At 45.5% G+C, this 17891-nt stretch overlaps 1 protein-coding gene across 1 annotated transcript; it reads right to left on the reverse strand.

Annotated features, from left to right (window-relative positions):
• Positions 1-6544: 6544 nt before the first annotated feature.
• LOC110200385 (mortality factor 4-like protein 2) lies at positions 6545-8530 on the reverse strand. The gene is given in 2 exon segments (XM_078147800.1): positions 6545-7749; positions 7751-8530. Coding segments are annotated over 2 exon segments (1239 nt in total). The 5' UTR covers positions 8057-8530; the 3' UTR covers positions 6545-6816.
• Between the last annotated feature and the right edge of the window lie 9361 nt (positions 8531-17891).

Below are 17891 nucleotides of genomic sequence, written 5' to 3' on the forward strand. Positions count from 1 at the left end.
AAATCTGGCCTCAGACACATAACACTCACTAGCTGTGTGCTGTGTGACTCTGGGCAAGTCACTTAACCACAATTGCCTCACTAAAAAAAAAAAAGAAAGAAAGAAAGAAAAAGGAAGCTAAGTGGAACTTATGTTTCCATTTTTGATACAAACTTGAATATTTCCATATTAAAAATTCTACACTACCTTTTTTGTTAAACTATTCTTTTTTTTTAAAGGCAATTGGGGTTAAGTGACTTGCCCAGGGTCACACAGCCAGTAAGAGTCAAGTGTTTGGGGGGCGAAGCCAAGATGATGGAGTGAAAGCAGTGACTTGCTTGAGCTCTCCTCCAAACCCCTCCAAATACTCATAAAAAATGGCTCTAAACAAATTCTGAAGCAGCAGAACCCACAAAAAGACAGTGTGAAACAAATTTCCAGCCCAAGACAACCTGGATCATTGATCAGAAAGGTGTATCGCGCCAGGCTGGGAGTGCAGCGCAGCCCGCAGTGGACATGCAGGCCGCAGCAAACCTGGAGCAGGCCTCAGAGGACTGAATCTCAGGCAGCTGTGGAGGTTTCCAGACTCCTCAATACACCAATGCCAAAGACAATTTAGAAGGTCAGTGGGAAAAGTCTGTTACTGTCCATGCTGAGAAAGGAAGGCGGGGTCTCAGCTCTATTCCCCAAGAGCATGGCCCTGGGGGGTGCAGCTGCTTCCTGAGCTTCCGGCCCACAGACTGAGGGGGAATCCAGTGGCTGATCAGAGAGGGATTGCAGGGATCTCTTTGCCAGTGCTGAGGCAGGAATCTCTTGCTTTGCCCGTTTGGATCTGGGTCACAGTTCGGTGGCGGTGCTGGGGTGAGGAGGAGCTGGCTTGGTGGAGCTTGTAGTGGCTGTGGAGAGGAACCCTCCTCACAGTTACAGGACAGAAAGGAGTACTTGTGGTCACAGGCCAGGAAAGGAGTAAACACCTCGCCCCTTATCATACCACCTTGGAAGAACTGAAAATTTACAGGTCCCTACAAGTATCTCTGAAAACAGCTACAAACCCCTGAAGCTTGGGACAGTACATTCTCCACATTGGAAGCAGACTCTTACCTTAACAAAGAGTTTAAAACTCAAGTAATTGGCTGGGATCATGAGCAAGCAGCAAAAAGAGTCAGACTATATTATCTTACTTTGGTGAAAAGAAGATCAAAATATACAACCAGAAGAAGACAACAAAGTCAAAGCTCCTACATCCAAAGCCTCCAAGAAAAATATGAATCAGTCCCAGGCCTTGGAAGAGCTCAAAAGGGATGTTGAGAAGCAAGTAAGGGAAGTAGAGGAAAAACTGAGAGTGATGCAAGAAAATCATGAAAAACAAGTCAACAGCTTGCTAAAGGAGACCCAAAAAAATACTGAAGAAAATAACACCTTAAAAAATAGCCTAACCCAAATGGCAAAAGAGGTCCAAAAAGCCAATGAGGAGAAAAATGCCCTAAAAAGAAAAATTGGCCAAATGGAAAAGGAAGTCCAAAAGATTACTGAAGAAAATACTTCCTTAAAAATTAGAATAGAGCAATTGGAAGATAGTGACTTTATGAGAAATCAAGACACTGTAAAACAAATCCAAAAGAATGAAAAATTAGAAAACAATGTGAAATATCTCATTGGAAAAACAACTGACCTGGAAAATAGATCCAGGAGAGAGAATTTAAAAATTATTGGACTATCTGAAAGCCATGATCAAAAAAAGAGCCTAGACATCATCTTTCAAGAAATTATCAAGGAAAACTGCCCTGATATAGAGAACCAGAGGGCAAAATAGAAATTGAAAGAATCCACAGATCTCCTCCTGAAAGAGATCCCCAAAGGAAAACTCCTAGGAATATTATAGCCAAATTCCAGAGTTCCCAGGTCAAGGAGAAAATATTACAAGCTGCCAGAAGGAAACAATTCAAGTACTGTGGAAACACAATCAGGATAACACAAGATTTAGCAGCTTCTACATTAAAGGACCACAGGGCATGGAATATAATATTCCGGAGGGCAAAGGAGATAGGATTACAACCAAGAATCACCTACCCAGCAAAACTGAGTATAATCCTTCAGGGGAAAAAATGGTCATTCAGTGAAATAGAGGACTTTCAAGCATTTGATGAAAAGACCAGAGCTGAATAGAAAATTTGACTTTCAAATACAGGACTCAGTGGAACATGAAGAGGTAAACAGGAAAGAGAAATCATAAGAGACTTATTAAGATTGAACTGTTTACATTCCTGCATGGAAAGATGATATTTATAACTCATGAGACCTTTGTCAGTATTAGGGTAGTTGAGGAAAAAAATTATATGTATGTATATGTAGATAGATAGATAGAGCACAGGGTGAGTTGAAGATTAAGGGGTCATATCTGGAGAATAAAATTAAGGGATGAGAGAATTATACTGGAGAAGAAGAAAGGGAGAGGTAGAATGGGGTAAATTATCTCACAAAAAAAAAACAAAAAGAAAAGTCTCTTACAGTGGAGGGGAAAGGGGAAGGTGAGAGGGAATGAGTGAATCTTATTCTCATAGGATTTGGCTTAAGGAGGAATAACATACACATTCAATTGGGTATGGAAATCTGTCTTACCCTACAGGAAAATAGGGGGAGAAGGGGACAAGAGAGCAGGGGATGATAGAGAGGAGGGCAGATTGGGAAAGGGGTAATCAGAAGTAAATACTTCTGAGGAGGGACAGGGTCAAAAGAAAGAATAGAATAAATGGGAGGGCAGGATAGGATTAAGGGAAATAGAGTTAGTTTTTCACAACATGTCTACTATGGATGTGTTTTGCATAACTGCACATGTACAACCTATATTGAGTTGCTTGCCTTTTCAATGAGGATGGGTGGGGAGGGAGGAAGAGAGAAAATTTGAAACCTAAAGTTTTAAAAACATATGTTTAAAAAACAGTTTTCACATGCTACTGGGAAATAAGAAATACAGGAAATGGGGTACAGAAGTCTATCCTGCCCTACAGGAAAATAGAAGGGGAAGGGGATAAGAGAAGGGGGAGAGATAGAAGAGCGGACAGACTAGGGGAAGGGATATTCAGAATGTATGCCATCTTGGGGTGGGGGGGGGAGATGGGGTGAAAATTTGGAACTCAAAAACTTGCGCAAGTGAATGTTGAAAACTAAAAATAAATTTTAAAAAATTAAAAAAAAAAGAGTCAAGTGTTCGGTCTGAGGCCAAATTTGAACTCAGGTCCTACTGACTTCAGGGTCAATGCTCTATTCACTGCGCCACCTAGCTGCCCCCTGTTAAACTATTCTTTACAACAATTTAGACACACACAGTCATAGAAAGTACAATCAGTCAGTCAGTCAATAAACATTTGTTAAGTGCCTACTATGGACAATGAGCAGTTGGGTTAATAAGCAGTTGTCTAAGCAAGTTTAATTGGTGTCCCCAGCCACTCATGAGAGCTACCGCTCAGGCATAAAACTAGCCCATCATGTTGGGTTGGGCTGGTGGTAGAGACTGGAGAGGACTAGACAAACACTGCCCGTGTTCCCACTGTGATATGGCTCTGGGGAAGAGACCCTTTTCAGGATCTCGGTCCTGGTCTGGAGGAGAAGGCTGGGTGAGGCCTGCGTCAGACAGGAATTCCAAGGCTGATGGCCAAGGTCTGTCAATGGTCTGACTTAGGAAAAGAAAAGGCAGAGGCAGCTAGGTGGCGCAGTGGATGGCACAGTCCACTGACCCTGGAGTCAGGAGGACCTGAGTTCAAATTCAGTCTCAGACACTTGACAATTCTTAGCTGTGTGACCCTGGCCAAGTCACTTAAACCTGACTGCCTCACTGAAAAAAAAAAAGGCAAGCAGGGGCAGCCTCAGACTCAAGGCCATGGTGAGCCTGCTCTGTTGGTGCTACAACTCCCTTGGGCCTTGTGCTGCAAGGTTTCTATGTGCATGGTGGCGTGGGGTGTGTGATCACTGTGCTTTTTAAAGATCTATCCTTTAGGGGCAGCTGGGTGGCACACTGGATAGAGCACAGGCCATGGAGTCAGGAGGACTTCAGTTCAAATCTAGACTCAGACAAATGACACTTACTAGCTGTGGAACCCTGGGCAAGTCACTTAACCCCATTGCCTAGCAAACCAAAGAAAAAAAAAGATCTATCCTTCAATGTGATAGTTGTAAGTGATGGAATCACTTATGCTAAGGGATCCTAATGACCACAGACAACCTGTACCTTTCCCTTACCCTGACTCCTTCTGCCCTGTGTCAGGCAAAGGAAATGACTGTGGCTTCTGCTCAGACAAGGTTCCTAGCCAGCTGCAGAGGCTGGAAGCCATTGCCCATTCCTGGGCCCTCAATGACGAATTCAAACTTTCACTGACCTTCAGGTCCTCAGCAGCAGCCTCTAAAATCTCCCATCTGGATCTGATATTGATAATGAATTTCCCCATCCCATCTACATCTAGTTAGGAATGCCCTTTTCCCTCTGTCTGGCATCCATTTCCTCTTCATAAAAAAGCACACATTAAAGGTATAAAATTTCCCGGATCAGGGGCCAACAGGTAAGATCTTTGGTACATCCCTCCCTACTCAGTGAGTGACCCTGGCCCTCTGTGTATGAGTGTGTGTGTATACGTGTGTGAATGTGTGTGTACATTTGACCATGTGTATCTGAATGTGTTTGTGTAAATGTATGTGTGCCCATGTAAGTATATGTTTGAGGGTGTGTGCATATGAATATTTCAGTGTGAGTTTGTTGCCCAGGCCTCTTCTTTTTCACCATTGTTAATGTCTGTAGCCTTTGCCCCTTGCTCTCCTCTGCGACCACCACAACATTGGTACAATGCCTCACCTAGGGCAAGAGACTCCCTTCTACTGGTCTCTCCCTACTCTACCCATTCCCCATTGTGATGTAAAAGTGATTTTCCAAAAAAGAAGATCTGAAGATGTTGCCCCCCTACTCAGTAAACTTCAATGGATCCCTAAGACCTGGCACATACTATGTTCTTATTAAATGTGGATTGACTGCATAATTACCAGTTCTCTATTCCCTCTCTTCTTTCCCCCTAAAATACTCAGTGGAAGCTGCTACCTTTAGCTGGCAGGTGGGAGGGGGGAGACACTGCCTGAACCTCAAGGCCAGGGAAAAGATGTATAAAAGTCACACCGACTGGATAAGCAAGGAGTGGCCAGTGAGGGCCTCTGGGTGAGCAGAGTGAGTCAAGAAATGTTTCCAACTACCTGGGGGGCCCTTTGCTGGCCTTTGGGAAAGTCAGCTCAGGCAAAAAAGTGGCACACGTGGTTGGGCTGAGCTGTCAGTGACACCTGTAAAGGCCTGGAAATACCATGCTGGGGTATGTGTGTGTGTGTGTGTGTGTGTGTGTGTGTGTGTGTGTGTAAAGCTTTTAGCATCACTGTACAGTGAAGTGGGTCAAGGATCACTTAGGCCTATGACCAAGGTCAATGTGGCTTCTTCTGCCCTAGGATCTCTATGTGCAAAGCCAAGAGCTAGATGGCCTCTAAGGTCCCTGCCAACTCCAGGTCTCTGATGCCTGAGGAGGCCCTGTCTAGTCCCTTCCTCTTGGGCCCAGAAGGGCTGCTAGCAGGTGTGAGGGGGAAGCAGGACTGAGATTCACCACTAGCCCTGAAGACATTTTATGAGCTCCTGGGCACTACTTGAACTATGCAGCTTGTGGGGCCTCCAGGAGAGAAAGTGAAGAAGGCAGCCACCTCCCACTAGGAGTGAGAACAGGAGATTGCTCAGTAGGGCACTGGATGTCATCCCCACCGTTGGGACATCTGGCCCTCAGGTAGAAGCCTCTGAAACAAGGTTGAATGGCCTTAAGAGAAACTCTGCAGACACTTCAGCCCAGGCCCTGCCCAAGTGGGGATCATGAGCTTCCCTCTGTGGACACTGAGATGGTCATTGTGCTTTCCCGAGTCAGAATGTGAGCTCCTTGAGGGCACAGCTGCAGGACTTAGCATTTCTGCTTGCTGACTTGACTTGGCCTGGACCCAGGAGCTGGTGCTGCTTATTGGGACCAACGTGGACAACTAGCCTCATCACTTTGAGAGAATGGAGCATCCTGCTCCCCTCAACCCCATTTCTAAGCCCATCCCCTCTGTGGGAGGCCCATGTCTCACTGGGACAGAGTGGATCAGGGCAAAAGTGAAGTCTATTTTTCATTGATTACAAACTGGGTGAGCTCCTGGGTCTACTGCAATTTCCAGAACTAAGAAAGAAGACACATACTTTTTGAGGGCAAGTAAGATCTCTTTCTTTTAAACACTTACAAAACAACTGTGAAGGAGCAATATTTCTAGACAACTGTCAAAATAGAAGAGTATGTTTATCTTTTCACCTAAATGGAATCAACACAGAAGACAGCCAAACCCCGGTTCAGTAACTGGCCACAGAGAGACACCTTAGGATGAGCAGTCACATTTCAAGAAGGGGTGGATAACCAGCCCCCCTGGACCAGAGATCTAAATATAACACCCCCCCCCCCCCGCCGTTCGAGCCCCCCTCCCACCCAAGCACCCACAACCAATGAAGATCTTTGATGACAGAACATTAGCACAGGTGCTGAGGATGGATGCGAAAGACTGCAGAGAACCTGGCTAACAATGCAGATTTCACCTGGGCACTACAAAGCTGCTCCGCAAGGAGGAAAGGGGCTTCCTCAGTGGAAGCAGTCACCAGCAAACTTAGAGGAAAAACATAGACCCTGAAGTAACACAAGCACAGTGGTAGGAATCATTTCTGTCAGATCCAGACCAATCACTAGGCAGATCTGCTGGGAGAAAAGCAAATCTGACAAGAGAGGAGCAAAGATTACCATGCTCTCAACGCGCTTTCTGCTGGTACTCAGCAGAGGCCACCTTGTAGTCAGTGGCGACCTTAAACAGCAGAGAAGGATCGCTGGCAAAATATTTGAGGAAATTTTGCAAATGGCTCCGCAGCACACGCAGACTACCAGCCCCCAAGGGAGCACAGGCCAGCATGGGCCCCAGCTGTGGGAAGAGGCGCAGCAGGTGGGCACCCCCATAGATGTGGGACATGTGGGCCCGGGGATGGCGGGCCAGCATCTCGCAGTGCTGCAGCTTCTCGAACTGGTAGAGAAGCTGGGTGCCTAGCACCTTGTCAAAAAACTCTTGCAGTGCAGCCACCAGTTCACCAATGGCATATGTCTTGAATGCAGTTGTGCAGTTTTGCTGGGAGGCGATGTAGTCTGCCAGGATGGCATTCACCGGCTTCTTGGCAGGTAGGGTGAAAAGCTTCTTCTTGACAGTTACCAGCTTCCAATCTTGCAGGAGCAGGGGCTTCAGGGCCTTGGGCAAGCGGATGTGGACTTCCAGCTTGCCTAGGCACCTGTGTTCAGGCTTCCCTGCAGCTACTTTCCCTTTCCATCGCCCTCTTCCACTTGAGGGCCCACCAGATTTTTGCTTGTGTTTGCAGGGCAGCTGCACCTCTGGGGCCCCAGAAGGGCAGCCTTCAGACCCTTGGTCACCCTGGGCCCCAGAGGAGGCAGCAGGGCGCTCCCTGGGCAGCAGGCCCTTGGCAGCCATCTGGAGGGCGGCATTGCTGTCCTTCTGCCAGTGCATGGTGGTGTAGCACAGAACCCGGCCCTCTGGGACCCATTCATACTCCCATTCAGGAGCTACTGGGCAGCGATACCCAGTAGAGAACATGCTGCTGCTGCTGGTGCTAGGCCTGGCTTCCCCTGCTACTAGGCTGAGGGACCTCTTGGACCTGTCCTTGCTGGGACCCCCCCGGGGGCATGGCTATGCCTAGGTGGCTGCTGCTCCTGCGGAGGCTGTACCAGGACCTTGGGCCACTTGGGGTGGGTCCTGGCTTGGGGGCTGGTGGGGCCCACGCAAAGAGATAGCTCATAGACACTCTCAGGGATGCGCTGATGCCAAGACTCTTAGTTGGGTAACGCACCAGGTATTTCACTCGTTTGTCCAGCACATCCCTCCGAATGCACTCACCCTTGCGCATCCTACCCTCGTGGAAGGTCAGCACAGGCTGCCCATCTAGAACAGCGGGCTGATTCTGGACCTTGCTCCCCTTGGCAGGGGCCATTGATCAGTAGGATGGAACCTGGGGCACCTCTTCAGACTATTTCTGCTTCACCGCTGGGCTGGCCAAATGGCTATGGCTTCCCTAATCTTTGGCTAGAGCAAGCAGGCAGCTGCAGACTACCTGCACGGCAGGATGGCAGGATGGCAGGACGGCTGGACGGCTGGACGGCTGGACGGCTGGACGGTAGGACGACTGGCTGGAGTGCTGGACGCCTGGCTAGACCACTGGCTGGAGGGCTGGAAGGCTGGCTGGACGGCCGGCTGCACGGCTGGACGCCTGGTTGGACGGCTGAACAGCTGGCTGGACGGCAGGACAGTAGGACGGCTGGCTGGAGTGCTGGACGCCTGGCTTGACCACTGGATGGAGGGCTGGACGCATGGCTGGACGGCTGGCTGGACGGCTGGACTCCAGGGAACTCTCTGGACTCGTCACCTTAGGGAAAAGCCGCCGCCTCCCTCCCTCCCCTCAGCAAAGCCCCAGGGCTGGGACTGGATGGCGCAGGCGCGCTGGCAGAGAATTGTAGCAAAGTTGCAGCCTAAAGGCAACGCAGCCTGGGGGAAAAGGCGGGCCAGGCTGGGGAGGGTGGGGTGGGGAAGAGGGATTACTGACCTGACCCTCCCCTTTCAGGCCACGAGTCTGGATCTGGGTTCCAATGTCAACCTCACCACGTTTCGGCAGTAGAGTCTTGGATAAGTCTTTTCCCCAGCCGCGGGCTTCAGGTTGTAGATGTGTCCAACAACCACCTAATGACCAGCAAGGAGAGTTTTCAAACTTGAAGTTGGGTTTCATTTCTCCTCTGGGTGGGGGACAGCAGCATCGGCCCAGAGTCCACTGTCTCTCCCGCTCCCTGCTATCCCCGCCCTCAGCGTTTTAACGCTTTTCTCTGGAGCCTAGGCGCCAGGGCCTTCAGAATCTCGGAGAACAATAGATGTGTTTTCAATTCTTGAGAAAATCAAGGCGGTAATGACATTCTTTCCCGAAAGTAGTTTGGGGGACAATAATAACAACTTGGTGAGCTGATAAAGTCACCTTGTGGCATGGCTCTGGGAATCCCCACCCCCCGTTATTTTCCTTTGGGATGCAGTGTGCATATTATGTTAACATTTGACCGAGATTGGATTTCAGCATTAGGGGGCTCATTAGTGTAATTTTAAGTTTTTACACTATGAAAGAGTACACAACTGATTCTTATGTCCTATCCCATGATAAATGAAAAGTTATCCAGTGGACCGGACCTGTGTCTTACACAGAACAACAGAAATGCATAACAGCTATGAAAAGAAAATTCACTTCACCCTAAAAATGCCAACAGTATTTAAAGTGCTTTGTGAGACTGAAAGTTACATATAAAAGTATTTCATTGTTGTACTACTCTTTCTGACGGCATTTGTGTTTGTTTGTTTGTTTGTTTGTTTGTTTTTCCTGGCTGGAATGATTTGCCACTTCTTTCTCCAGCTCATTTTACAGATGAGGAACTGAGGCAAACAGGGTTAAATCACTCTCCCAGGGTCACACAGCTAGCAAGTGGTAAGTGTCTGAGGCTTGTCTTGAACTCAGGTCTTCCTCACTCCAGGGCCCAACTGTATGCAGCAGCCACCACCTAACTGCCCTCTATCAAAATACTACCTGTCGTTATTTTCCTCTCCCTTCTTTCATTTTTCTATGTGTCTTGTCTCCATTAATTAAATTTCTGCTTTTCCCCCTTTGTCCCTCCCCTATCTTTCTCCCTCCTCTCTCCGTGCAGTCTCCTTTCTCCTCTCCTCTCCCTGTGCCCTACTCTCTCTCTCTCTCTCTCTCTTCTCTCTCTCTCTGTTTCTCTCTCTGTCTCTGTCTCTCTGTCCTTGTTCTCTTTCCCTGTGTCTTTCCTCTCCTCTCCATTAGACCCCTTCTCTGTGTCTCTTGCTTCCCTCCAACCTTCCGTTCTCCCCTCTCTGTGCTCCCTACCTTTTCTCTGTCTTTCCTTTCTTCTCTCCTTGGGTCTCATTCCCTCTTTGTGTCTCTCTCCTGTTCATGTGCCCATTTCTCTCTCTGTGTCTGTCTCTAGTCTGTCTCTCTCCTCTTTTTCATGTGCCCCCTTCAGTCTCTCTGTCTCTCCTGTCTCTTCTCCATGTGCCCACTTCCATTTCCCCGAGTCTCTGTTCTCTCTCCATGTCTCTCTCCTCTCCTTCCCATGAGCCCCCTTCAGTCTACCTCTACTCTCTTTACATCTCTTATGTTTCTTCTTCATGTACCTCCTTCACTGTGTTACTCCTCTCTCCTCTGCATGTATTTGCTTCATTCTCTCTGTACCCTTTATCCTCTCTGTGCCTCTCCCCTGTCTCTGTCTGTTCCCTCTGCTCTGTGCTCCCTTAGCTCCCACTGCCTCTCTTCTCTCTCCAAGGCTTTTCTCTCTCTATGCCCCTTCCCTCTCTCCCTGTCTCTCCCTCTCCTGTATATGTGCTCCCTCCCCACTCCTCTCTATGCCCCTTTCCTCTTTGTTTCTCCACTCTCCTCTCTCCCTGTCCCATTCCACTCTCACTTGTATCTGTGGCCCCTCACATCCTTTTATTTGTCTCTCCTCACTTCTGTCTTTAAAGTTTTTGCATTTCATTGGTTTGTCTTTCCTTTTTCCTTTCCTTTCATTGACGAACCTTGTGCTGACCTTGGAAACATCTATGGATCTGCGCGACCTCAGGAAGCTTCCCTTGGAACAAAGGGAACCCTTCCAAGTAGATTGCATTGGTCTCTGTCTGAAAGTCCTTTCTTTCACATGTTACCCCTTCCTGAGCTCCTCTATTTTTAAAAAACGAGCAGAAATCTTTTTATTTTCTCTCCCTCCTACCTCTTATCTCATTGGAACAAAAGAAAAGTGAATTTCTTCTAAGAGGTAGGCAGAATCGAGGAAGCACTTCCCCTGTAGTTTTCTTCGGAGATGTCCATCTCCTTGTGCAGCCAAACTCCGTCCCCTCTCTATTCTCTTCTAGCTTCTTCAAAGTCATGTCTTTAGACGTCTTCCCTACTGTTTGTTGAAGGAATCACTTCTTTTCCTCCTCCTTGTTTTCTACTTTCTTCAAACCTTACTTTGGGGCCTTTCTCGTGTGAGATGTCATTGCCCTCTGTATCTGCATTGGGATCCTATATTTTGTCAATAAATCCCCCTTTCCTTTCCTTTTTCTAAGCAAATGCATTTACTAAAATGGCATAGCATTGGCATGTCTAAGCCATTTTTTTCCCTAGGGGAGAGAGATATCTGAAATGGTGTAGCATTATCCCCCATTCCCTCCAATATAACTCTGCCCTAAGACAATTTCAGGTAATGTTTATAGGAATCTGGATCAAGGAAAAGATATGGTTAAAAAACTTGATCCAGATTCCTATAAACAGTCTTGCTGCAGTGAAAAAATAAAATACAGTCTAGCTTCATATTCAGGAATGATTGAGTAACCAAATCACTCCCATTTCTCCTATACCATTCCCCTAGCCCCTGGAGTTTGACAGAGGGCTGGTCTCCCTTTCATTGATATCTTCATCCCTTCTCAGTAGAAAAGGCTGCAGGTCAGGTGAGTTTGGAGGCGATGATTGAATATGACCAGAGTTCAGGTAGTTATCACTCCATATCCATTCAGCTAATAGAAAGCCTTTTTTCCCTTTTGTCTTAACCTAAAATTCGTATTTCCAAGGGATTTTCCCCAAGAGTCTAGAAAGGGCTGTAGCATAAAATATTATTCCTTAATATTTTCAGTTTTACCATAACTAAAGTTTTAAATATGCTTCCAAATTCTTATCAGTGTGAATCCTCCATTTAACCAGTCAATGTTACAATCTCCCAGGGCTTCTTATCCTATACAATTCTTGTCCTTGTACTCCCATAAATGCTCCTGTGATCAGTGGTGTGGCATAGAATACAGCGTGTGTGCACTGCCCCTGGAGGCAAGGGACCTTCGTTGTAATCCCACCCCTGCCATCTCCTACCTGCATGACATTGGGCAAGTCCCTTTATACCCCTGGGCCTCAGTTTCCTCATCTGTAAAGTGAATGTGTTGTTATAGATGCCCTTTGAGGTTCCTTCCAGTTCTGCATCATATGAATGTTTGAGGTGGGGGTGGGAGGAAAGATGGCTTAGCACAGTATGTGCTCCTGTGTATGCCTTCCAGTGTATTGTTCTGGGAGGAATCCAACCTCTGCCACGAACTTACCGTATGGCTTTGGGAAAAGCCACATCCCGTCTCTGGGCTCACTCAGCTTCCTCAGAGGTAAGAATCATGTGGGTGAAAGGACAGGAGACAACTAGTCAGAAGGTCTCCAAGGTGGAATCCTAGCATTGTCAAATACCAGTTATGTCACCATGACTTAGTTACTTCAGTCTTGTGGGGCAGATCTCAGCTTCTTCATCCTTTAAACGAGCAGATTGGCCTTAACCCCAGAGCACCCTTTCAGCTCTGATGTTCCATGGTTCCAAATCCTCTTTCCTCATGGTTCCATGATTCTTCAATGGTCCTACATGGTCCCTCACCTGGTGATGGGCCAACCACAGGGCTACTAATGAAAGCATCTGCCTTGTGGGATTTGGGTCAGCCCTTGGTCTGGAGGGCAAAAAGTAGCAGCCAAAAAGGATCCTGAACCCTGTCAGGGCCTGGAAAAAGCTGGGTCGGGGCCCTGATCATCTCCTTCCCCAAAATGTCCACCATGTTTCCTGTCCTTCTGCTTGAAAGCCTGGTTCCTGTTTCCTTGGGATTCCAGGGTGTTGGTCTGCTGTCTACTGTACCCTCCTTAAGCCAATATTGAAACCTAGATCCCACTGGAACAAAGGACCTTTGCAGGGTCACTGCACTCCCATCTCCTATTTGCTCAAATCATTCATCTTTCATCCTTGGAATGAGAAGCAATTTGGTTTAGTGGACAGAGCAGGGGACTTGAAATTAGGAAGACCTTGGTTCAAATCCTAACTCGGACAGTTATTAAATGAGATAACAAAAGTAAAGTACTTTGCAAACATTAATGCACTCTAGAAACACTCGCTATTATTATTATTACTCTTATGACTCTGGGCAAGAAGAAATTCACCTTTCTGGGACTCAGTTTGCTCCTCTGTAAAATGAGGAGGTTGGGTTAGATAGCCTCAGAGAGTTAGACAGGGGACCCATCTAGAGAATTGTGGAACAAAAGAAAGGAGGAATCAGCAGAGGAGAGAGACAAAAATATGATGGGGGTATATTGGAAAATAGAGGGATACAAAGAGATCATTAAAAAGGGGGAAAGGACCCACATGTACAAAAATATCTGTAGCAGCTCTTTTTGTGGGGGCAAAGAATTGGAAATTGAGAGGATGCCCATCAATTGGGGAATGGCTGAGCAAGTTGTGGTATATGAATGTAATGGAATACTATTGTGCTATAAGAAATGATGAACAGGCTGACTTCAGAAAAACCTGGAAAGACCTATATGGTCTGATGCTGAGTGAAGTGAGCAGAGCCAAGAGGACTTTGTACACAGTAACAGCAACATTGTGTGATGACCAACTTTAATAGACTTAGCCCTTCTCAGCAACATAATGGTCTAAGAGAATTTCAAAGGGTTCATGATGGAAAATGCTATCCAACTTCAGAGAAAGAACTGATGGAGTCTGAATGCAGATTGATGCATACTATTTTCACTTTCTTTGTTTTTTTTTCTTTTTTGTTCTGTTTCTTCTTTCACAACATGACTAGTGTGGAACTATGTTTTACATGATCACACAAATTAAACCTATATCAGATTCCTTGCAGTCTTGGGGAGGGGTAAGGGGAGGGAAGGAGGGAGAAAAATTAGAAATAAAAGTCTTATAAAAATGAGTGTTGAAAATTATCTTTACATCTAATTGGAAAAAAAATAAAATACTACTTTTCAAAAAGAAAAAGAAAATGAGGGATAAAGAGGGAAAGGGAAGCACTTGGAGAGGTTGAGAGAGACAGAGACTGAGTGCCACTTAGAAATCTGTGGGACAAAAGAAAGGAGGGACCCAGAAAAGGGAAAGAAAAATTCAGGAGAGGGGACCAAGAGAAAAGAGAGTGACAAATAAGGACCATGGTAGGCATGTCCAAAAGTGTGGAGAGAGACTGAGACCAGGGAGCTACGTAAAGATTTATGGGACAAAAGGAAGGAGGGCTCCAGAGAAGGAAGAGGACAGCCAAGCCAGGCTATAGGAGAACAGGGGACACATAGAGTCCAGAGGGAGTACATTGAGAGGTAGAACCAGGGGGCCACCCAGAGAAAGGAGAGAGAGAAGAGATACAGATGAGACAAGGGACAGGGAGAAACCAAAGACAGACCAGGGTGAGCACATTAAGACTGGGGAGAGGTGGAGACTGGGTGCCACTTAGAGGTTTGTGGAACCAAAGAAAGGAGGAACCCAGAGAAGGGAGAACAAAGGTAGGGCAGGATGAACATGGAGAAGAGAGGAGCAAATGGGGATCAGCCCCTTGAAATGGGGTTGAGAGAGAGCCAACGGCATAGAGAGGTGTGCGACAAAAGAAAAGGAGAGGCAGCTAGGTGGCGCAGTGAATAGAGCCCCAGTTCTGGATTCAGGAGGACTTGAGTTCAAATCCAGCCTCAGACACATAATACTTACTAGCTGTGTGACCCTGGGCAAATCACTTAACCTCATTGCCTGCCCCCCCAAAAAAGAAAAAACAAAATAAATTTTTTAAAAAAAGGAGACAGGGAGGGGAGAGACAAAGGGGAGAGTTGAAGATCAACTCCTCTACATTTTAAGAAATATATTTTAAATTATGAACTTGACAGTTATCAACAAACATGAACTTTTCCATATCCAAAGAAGGGCGGAAAAATATGAAACCAATCTCCAATAATACAGCTTGATTTTTTAAAGTATGCATCTGTCAACCTGAATTCAAGAGAAAACAGCCAATACAGCAAAACTGAGGTCTTGGGGCAGCTAGATGGCACAGTGGATAGAGCACTGGCCCTGGATTCAGGAGTACTTGAGTTCAAATCTGGTGTCAGACACATAACACTTATGTGTGACCCTAGGCAAGTCACTTAACCCCATTGCCTAACCAAAAAAGAAAAGAAAAGAAAAGAAAAGAAAAGAAAAGAAAAGAAAAGAAAAGAAAAGAAAAGAAAAGAAAAGAAAAGAAAACTGAGGTCTTTAGTAGGGGCACATGAGCTGCAGCTGGGGGTGCCATACAGCAAGTGCTAGCATAAGTGAGCAGGGGGTTGGGAAGAGGGTTTACATAGGGTACTGAGTCAGAAGAAACAGCTAAGCTGAAGGTTGGAGAGGTTAGGCAGAGGGAAAGGGGCTGCAGGTGCCAGAGTCTTGGGACATTCTTTGGTTTCACTAGGTAAGTTGTTTTGTGTCACTACTGAAAGCACATAGAGAAAGCTTGGGAATCCCAGAGGGGACAGTTTAGGACATTTACAAAGTAGAGGCTGGGAGTGAGAAGGTCTAGTCAGCTTTAGGAAATTCATGGGTCTGGGAATGGGGACAAGGTCAGATTTGCTCAGCTGAGTTTGACACATCACATTTGCCATAATAGCCACACAACCCCTCTTGTCTGTGTTCCATTCTGAACTTCCTTATGCTGTCTTTGGGTGTTTTAAAACATTTCATTCACATTTTCTTCTTTTTCTTTTTGCCCTTACTTCCTTCCTCCCTGATCCACGACACTCCTTCTCCCTTATAACAAAGAAGTCAAGCAAAGTCAATTGAGGTTGCCTCAACATGTCTCATTCTGCACTTACGGTCCAGCCATCATCTCAGCCGGGAAATGGGAAGCGGGCTTTCTCATTTGTCCTCTGGAGTCCAGATTGGTTATTCCTGGGAAATTCATATTCTTGTCACTGCCAACACTCAGGCTCATGTGGTAGAAGGCACAGGGAGTGTGCCTTCCCGTCCGCCCCGCCCCCCCCATAGCTATTTTTGTTGGAGTAGGGGAAAACTTTGTACTGGAAGTCAAGAACACTGGTTCAAATCCCTTTTCTGCCATCAACTACCTTCCTGACATTGGGCAAATCACTTCCTCTCCCTTCAGTATCAGTTTCCTCATGAATTAAATGAGAGAATTGGGCTAGATGGCCTCTGAGGTCCTTATCAGCTCTAGATCTATTATCATATGATATTTTCTGGGCTTCAGTTTTCTTATCTGTAAAATGAGGGTTCTGAGTTCATTGGGTTCTGAAGTTCTTTCCAAGTTCTAAGTCTATGATCCCACGTGTGACCTTGGGCAAGTCCCTTAACCTACAAAGGCCTTAGCTTTCTCATCTATAAAAGGAGTTTGGACTAGATAGATCCTAAACTGCATGATCATTAAAACATAAATGACCCCTCCCCCTAAATTGAAGGAATTAGAATAGCCAAAGAGAACCTTAGAGAATCAACTAAAAAAACTACTTGAAATAGTTAACAACTTCAGCAAAGTAGCAGGATAGAAAACAATTGCACACAAATCATTGGCATTTTTATAGACTATCAACAAAATGCAGCAGGAAGAGATAGAAAGAGAAATTCTACTTAAAATAATTGTAGATAAAAAAGGGACTATGGGCCAAGCAAAGCCAAAATGACTAAAAACACTGGCACGCCTTCTCAGTGTTTTTTATTCATGTCTCCTATCTCTCACCTCAAGGTGAAATGTGGATCTAAACAAATTGCTTCAAAGTCATGTAATAGGGGCTACTAAGTAGATCATGAGGTCCTAAGGCCGTGAAGTTCAAAATATACAAGGATGACCCGCAGCTGTTTCCATTTTGGAGACTTCAGACTTAGTCTCTGATTTGAAACATAAGCTTTGGCCTTTTTTCGTTTAAAGCATCCTCTAGGCCACAGAATCAGTACCATTTACTCTTAGTAAGTAAACTGCTGCTTCTTAAGCTCTGGACCACAAGTCTCATTTTCTCAGGCTTTTCTCTCTAGAAAGCCAACTGGTGCTTACTTATTCCCTTAAATACTTTTGTTTTGGTTTGGTTTTGCTAGGCAATGGGGTTAAGTGACTTGCCCAGGGTCACACAGCTAGTAGTGTTATGTGTCTGAGGCTGGGTTTGAACTCAGGTCCTCCTGAATCCAGGGCTGGTGCTCTATCCACTGTGTTACCTAGCTGTCCCTCCCTTAAATACTTTTGTATTTCTTTCTGTTCATATGTGTATGAACATACATATCTGAGTCATATGATCCTAGTAGCTAGAAAAAGCCAAAATCAGTATGTTATTCATTCTGAGAAACCAAGTGACACTTAAAAGTCATCCTGGAGGAAGAACGCAATTGAGTATCCAGACAAGAAAAATAACTGCAGACAATTTTTAAAATGCTTGAGAGTCCACCTGCTAAGACATACAAATGAAGACATCTAAATAATTGGAGAAATATTAATTGCTCATGGATAGGCCAAGCCAATATAACAAAAATGATCATGGTACCTAAATTAATTTACCTATTTAGTTCCATGACTATCAAAATACTAAAGAATTACTTTACAGAAAAAAATAATATAATTCATCTGATGGAACAAAAGGTCAAAAATATCAAGAGAATCAATTCTTTTTTAAATGAAGAAGACCTAGAAGTGTCAGATCTCAAACTCTACTACCAAGTTGTGATAATCAAAATGATTTGTAGATACACAATATACAGAAACAAATGAGCATAGTTACCTAGGGCTTGATAAACCCAAAGATTCAAGATATTGGGCCAAGAACTCACCATTTGACAAAAAGTGCTGGGAAAACTGGAAAGCAATCTGGCAGAAACTAGGCATAGACTAACATTCACACCATATATTAAGAGGAAGCTCAAAATTTAGATTTAGACATAAAGAGTGATATAAGCAAACTAGGGGAAAATGGAAGAAATTACTTGTCAGAT

This window comes from Phascolarctos cinereus, unplaced genomic scaffold (assembly GCF_003287225.1).
Source record: "Phascolarctos cinereus isolate Bilbo 61053 unplaced genomic scaffold, phaCin_HiC Scaffold_8;HRSCAF=390, whole genome shotgun sequence".
NCBI classification, from domain to species: domain Eukaryota; kingdom Metazoa; phylum Chordata; class Mammalia; order Diprotodontia; family Phascolarctidae; genus Phascolarctos; species Phascolarctos cinereus.